Source organism: Mustelus asterias, chromosome 20 (genome assembly GCF_964213995.1).
Source record: "Mustelus asterias chromosome 20, sMusAst1.hap1.1, whole genome shotgun sequence".
Classification (NCBI taxonomy): Eukaryota; Metazoa; Chordata; class Chondrichthyes; order Carcharhiniformes; family Triakidae; genus Mustelus; species Mustelus asterias.
Genome location: NC_135820.1, coordinates 78,735,807 through 78,741,867, shown reverse-complemented (window position 1 = coordinate 78,741,867; position 6,061 = coordinate 78,735,807). Strand labels below are relative to the sequence as shown.

Here is a 6,061-nt window from a genome sequence, read left to right as displayed (position 1 = left end):
AGTGCGGCACTCCCTCAGTACTGACCCTCTGACAGTGCGGCACTCCCTCAGTACTGACCCTCTGACAGTGCGGCACTCCCTCAGTACTGACCCTCTGACAGTGTGGCACTCCCTCAGTACTGACCCTCTGACAGTGCGGCACTCCCTCAGTACTGACCCTCTGACAGTGCGGCACTCCCTCAGTACTGACCCTCTGACAGTGCGGCACTCCCTCAGTACCAGCACCGGGGTGTCAGCCTAGATTGTTGTGCCCATATCCTAGCATTGACTTGATGCTCCAACCCTGTGTTCTCAGGCGACAGTGTTACAAACTGACAGCTTTTCTGCAACGGAACTGAGTGTTCATGTGCATGTCCCTGTGTGTACCTGTGCTTCTACCTGTGTGTATCCCATGGGTGTAACTGTGTGTGTACCTGTGTGTGTTCCCGTGAGTATACCTGTGCATGTTCCTATGTGCTTACCCGTGTATACAGCTGCATCAGCTGCAGTCAGATTTATGCCTCCTTTTTCTGGATTTGTGCAGGGGGAAATGGGACCAGTCGGTGAACGTGGAATCCGGGGGCGTCGAGGCTTCCAGGTAAGGAGCAGTCTTCTTGCGTTTACATCCCAGACTAACCAATTCACTGCCCACCCAATGGATTATTTTTGAACTGTAGATAATTTTACAGAAGAACTGGATATCACACTGCCGGTCCAAATTGCAGAATGGGCAACACCCATTGTGCCTGTGGCAAAACCCGATAAAACAGTCCACGAGGCTATAAATTGACAGTAAACCAGGCAGCAAAGCTGGATAAATACCCAATCCCAAAGACCAAGGATTTATATGCAAGACTGGCTGGAGGACAATAATTAGATATGAGCCATACATATCAACAGTTGGAGTTGGCTGATGCTTCCAGAGGCTACGTGACTATTAACACCCATAAAGGATTATAGCAATAGACACGCTTACTTTTCGGCATCTCATCAGCTTGCTCCGTGTTTCAGAGAACCATGGAAAGTTTATTACACGGCTTGCCGCGTGTTGTTTTGTATTTGGATGATTTATCGATTTCTGATGCAACAGAAGAAGAACACTTGGCGAATCTAGAAGGTGTACTGAGGAGATTTCAGGAGGCAGGAGTGTACCTACAAAGGGGAAAATGCACTTTCCAGGCCAGTGAAATAGCTTACCTCGGCTCCCATGTGGATGCCCAGGGATTGCATCCTGTGGAGAACAAAGTACAGCCATAAAGGAGGCACCAGGCCCCTTGAAATGCCTTGGAGCTTCAATCCTTCCTGGTGATGGTTAATCATTACGGACATTTCCTTCCAAACCGATCAACATTATTGGCTCCTTTACTGGCGTTACTGAAAAAGCACCAGAGATGGTTCTGGAAGGCACCACAGAAAGAAGCAGTTAATAAGGTCAAGAAAATATTACATTCATCTTGCCTACTGATACATTTCCATCCCGGACGTTAGCGCTGACGTGTGACGCCTCCCCGTGTGGTGTTGGGGCAGTTTTGTCTCACAAGAGACAAAGAGTGTGAGAGGCCGATTGCACGTGTCGAGAACCCTTTCAGAAGCTGAGAGAAGGGTTGTCTATCATGTTGTCTATCATGTGCAAAGTGAGAAAATTCCCCCAGTGTATCTACGGAAGACAGTTTTCTGTTGTGACTGACCACAAAACACTGCTCGGTCTATTCAAAGAGGACAAAGCTATCCCGCCGACTGCATTGGCCAGGATTCAGCGCTGATCCTATTAACTACAAATATACACTTGAACATCGACCAGAGACACAAATATCCAACGCTTCTGCCCTTAGTCATCTTCTGGAGGGGACACCATCATACCCTCCACCCACCCTCCCCCCCCCCCACCTCCCTTGCCCCACCCTTACGGGTACTGCTAGAGATTGTGGTGGCAACAAATTTCCTCGACACTTTGCCAGCATCGGCACAACAAATAAAATTTTGGAGCATCAAAGACTCGCTATTGTCAAAAATAAGGCACAAAATATTGGCAGGTTGGCAAAATGAAATGATTTCCAAAGACAGGAAGTTCACCAAGCAGATGAAGCTCACCTTCTCCAGGGTTATTAGGGATGGGCAATAAATGTCGGTCTTTCCAGCAGAGCTCATGTCCTCTGAAAGAATCAATAAAAAAAGAAAGGGGGTGCCCTCCCCCTGAAGCTGCAAAGCCTAGGTACACAGACAGGGGGCGCCCTCCCCCTGAAGCTGCATGGCTGTGGTACACAGACAGGGGGCGCCCTCCCCCTGAAGCTGCATGGCTTTGGTACACAGACAGGGGGCGCCCTCCCCCTGAAGCTGCATGGCTGTGGTACACAGACAGGGGGCGCCCTCCCCGTGAAGCTGCATGGCTGTGATATACAGACAGGGGGCGCTCCTCTCCCTGAAGCTGCATGGCTGTGGTATACAGACAGGGGGCGCTCCTCTCCCTGAAGCTGCATGGCTGTGGTACACAGACAGGGGGCGCCCTCCCCCTGAAGCTGCATGGCTTTGGTACACAGACAGGGGGCGCCCTCCCCCTGAAGCTGCATGGCTTTGGTACACAGACAGGGGGCGCCCTCCCCCTGAAGCTGCATGGCTGTGGTACACAGACAGGGGGCGCTCCTCCCCCTGAAGCTGCATGGCTGTGGTACACAGACAGGGGGTGCCCTCCTCATGAAGCTGCATGGCTGTGGTATACAGACAGGGGGCGCTCCTCTCCCTGAAGCTGCATTACCATGTTGTACAGACAGGGGGCACTTCCCAGAAGGCCTGTTGCCGTGGTGATGGTTTCTTTCCCATGAATCCCTCTGACAAACCCTGCCAGCCCAGGGAGATCACTGTTTGACAAGTTGTATGAGTGCTAACAGTAATCACACAGCTGTTATTTAAATGTAATTATAACTATTTGTTGAGTTAAAGTAAATTCTTTTTTTCAAACCTTTTGGTGACCATCTTTCTCAGTGCTTTGAAATATTGTCTCACACTCAATCCTTGTTTTCCTGCCGTCTCTTCAGCTCCTCTTATTCGCCTGGAATCTTTTCCCCATCCTCATTTCCTCTCTCCTATCTTTCTCTCTTAATTCCAATTCTCCTCCCTCCATCCTCTTCACTTCCTCTCCCCTTCCCCACATCCGCTATCTATCAACTTCCTTTTACCTCATTTCCCTCCTTCCATCTCTATCTCTCTTTCTAATCATTTTCTTTCCCAACCTTTCTCTTGTTCCTTCCACTCTCCTCCTCTCACTATTCTACCTCTCACCTCACTTCTACCTTCCCTATCATTGGCTGTCTCCTCTGCATCTCCTCCTTCACCCCACTCACCTTCAAATGTTTCTCTCCTTCTCTTCTTTTCCCCATTCCCATCTTTCTCCCCCTTCAGGCTCTTCTTTCTACATCTGTTTCCTCCTCCTCTGTTCAGTTCTCCTCCTTTACTTTGGCCTTTTTTCCACCTTCATCCTTGTCTCCCATCTTCCTTCCTCATCTTTCCCTGTTACCCCTTCATGTTCCCATTACACTTCCCACTCTGTTCTCCATCTTACTTTACTTCTCCCTCCACCTTTCATCCTCTCCATTTCCTCCTTCTTCTTCCACCCTGTACTCTCCCACCTTCCTTCTTGCCTTCCCTTTCTCTCCCCCGCTTCCTCTTTCTTCCTCTCCTAAATATTCTTCCACTTCTCTCTTCCTTCAGCTCTTCTTGCTCTCCTCACCTGCTCTCTCTCTCCCCACCTTTCTCTCCTCCTTGTTTTCTCCCCCACCCCTCCTCCTCTTCGCTCCCTCCTGCCCTCCCATTTCCACATTAAGATAACTCCACTGTGTGTTTTTTCCTACAGGGTCGGAAAGGCGAGAGTGGTGAGCCAGGTGTCCCGGGACCTACAGGAATCCGTGGGGACTTTGGGGAAAGGGTGAGTGTTGTTGCATTGTTAGTGAAGAAATGAAGTTCGTTGTTAAGATGGCTGTTTATTACAGAACCATCCTGATAGCCATTGGCTCTATCAATGATTGGCTACATTAAGACTAGTAAGACTACGAGATTTTGTTCATCTTCTAATCAACTACATTTAAGTATCATAGACTCTTACAATGTAAAAGGAGGAATTCGGCCCATCATGTCTGTGCCAACTCTTTGAAACAGCAAATCCATTGGTCCCACTCTCTGGTTCCTTTCACAGAGCCCCGCAATATTTATCTTTCCAAATATTTATCCAATTCCCTTTTGATAGTTACTATTGATAGTAATTAGTTAGTAGTGATTAGCATTGCTGCCTCACAGCGCTAGGGACCCAGGTTCAATTCCAGCCTTGGGTCACTGTCTGCGTGGAGTCTGCACATTCTCCCCATGTCTGCATGGGTTTCCTTTGGGTGCTCTAGTTTCCTCCCACACTCCAAAGGTGTGCGGGTTAGGTGGATTGGCCATGCTAAATTGCCCTTTAGTGTCCAGAAATGTTTAGGTTAGAGGGATTAGTGGGGTAAATATGTGGGGTTACGGGAATAGGGCCTGGGTGGGATGCTGTGTCAGGGAGCCGGTGCAGTCTCGATGGGCCGAAAGGGCTCCTCCTGCATTGTAGGCATTCTATGATAAAAGGAGCGATCTAATAACTGCTAGCAATAGGGCGGAGCTTTCTTTTCAAACAGAAAAACAGCATGAACTATTTATTCGCAGGAATAAATGATTGCGATACAGGGACAGAGAAGTTTCAAAATAAATGAAGAACGTAATTATGTTCATTCTTGGAATGTGACACCATTGACAAGATTGCTATTAATTGCACATCCTCTGCTATCCTGAGGAAGTGATGGTGAGACATCATAGAGTCTTAGCAACTTAGCAACCACATTGTTAATAATAGGCCTGTGCTGGTCTCTGCTGCGGTGAAACTCAACAGCAGCAACTGTAAATCCCACCATCATTTTAATCCGTTATGTTCAATTTAACACAGTACCTCAATGAGGCCAGAGATTAAAATAAGAACATAAAAACTAGAAGCAGGAATGTGCCATCTGGCCCCTCGAGCCTGCTCCGCCATTCAATAAGATCATGGCTGATCTTTTCGTGGACTCAGCTCCACTTACCCGCCCGCTCACCATAACCCTTAATTCCTTTACTGTTCAAAAATCTATCTATCCTTGCCTTAAAAACATCCAACGAGGTAGCCTCAACTGCTTCACTGGGCAGGGAATTCCACAGATTCACAAACCTTTGGGTGAAGAAGTTCCTCCTCAACTCAGTCCAAAGTCTACTCCCCTTATTTTGAGGCCATGCCCCGTAATTCTAGTTTCACCTGCCAGTGAATTCAACTTCCCTATTTCTATCTTATCTATTCCCTTCATAATTTCTATAAGATCCCCCCATTCTTCTAAATTCCAATGAGTATAGTCCCAGTTTACTCAGTCTCTCCTCATAAGCCAACCCTCTCAACTCCAGAATCAACCTCGTGAATCTCCTCTGCACCCCCTCCAATGCCAGTATATCCTTTCTCAAGTAAGGAGACCAAAACTGTTCACAGTACTCCAGGTGTGGCCTCGCCAGCACCTTATACAGCTGCAACATAACCTCCCTGTTTTAAAACTCCATCCCTCTAGCAATGAAGGACAAAATTCCATTTGCCTACTTAATTACCTGCTGCATCTGCAAACCAACTTTTTATTATTCATGCACAAGGACACCCAGGTCCCTCTGCACAGCAGCATGCTGCAATTTTTTACCATTTCAATAATAGCCCATTTTGCTGTTATTCCTACCAAAATGGATGACCGCAATTTACCAACATTGTACTCCATCTGCCAGACCCTCGCCCACTCACTTAGACTATCTATATTCCTTTGCAGACTTTCAGTGTCCTCTGCACACTTTGTTCTACCACTCATCCTGGTGTCATCTGTGAACTTTGACGCACTATGCACCTGACCCATTGAAGAGAATGATATTTTCAGTTGTACTTGCTAAGCCAACACTGAACTGGCTGTAGTATTTTCCTTTCTTGTAAGTTGAGTTAAACATTTAATTTTCACCCCCAACTCTCTTCACTAACTCTGGTTAAAGAAATAATTTGTTTTCACTGCTTCAA

The 6,061-nt window shown here is 47.4% G+C and overlaps 1 protein-coding gene across 1 annotated transcript in view; it reads left to right on the top strand.

Annotated features, from left to right (window-relative positions):
- Nucleotides 1-529: 529 nt before the first annotated feature.
- LOC144508270 (uncharacterized) overlaps nt 530-6,061 on the top strand; it is a 28,442-nt gene continuing 22,910 nt past the window's right edge. Inside the window, exons 1-3 of the mRNA XM_078236088.1 lie at nt 530-577; nt 991-1,224; nt 3,827-3,898. Coding sequence (XP_078092214.1) covers nt 530-577; nt 991-1,224; nt 3,827-3,898 — 354 coding nt within the window. The remainder of the gene's footprint in view (nt 578-990; nt 1,225-3,826; nt 3,899-6,061) is intronic.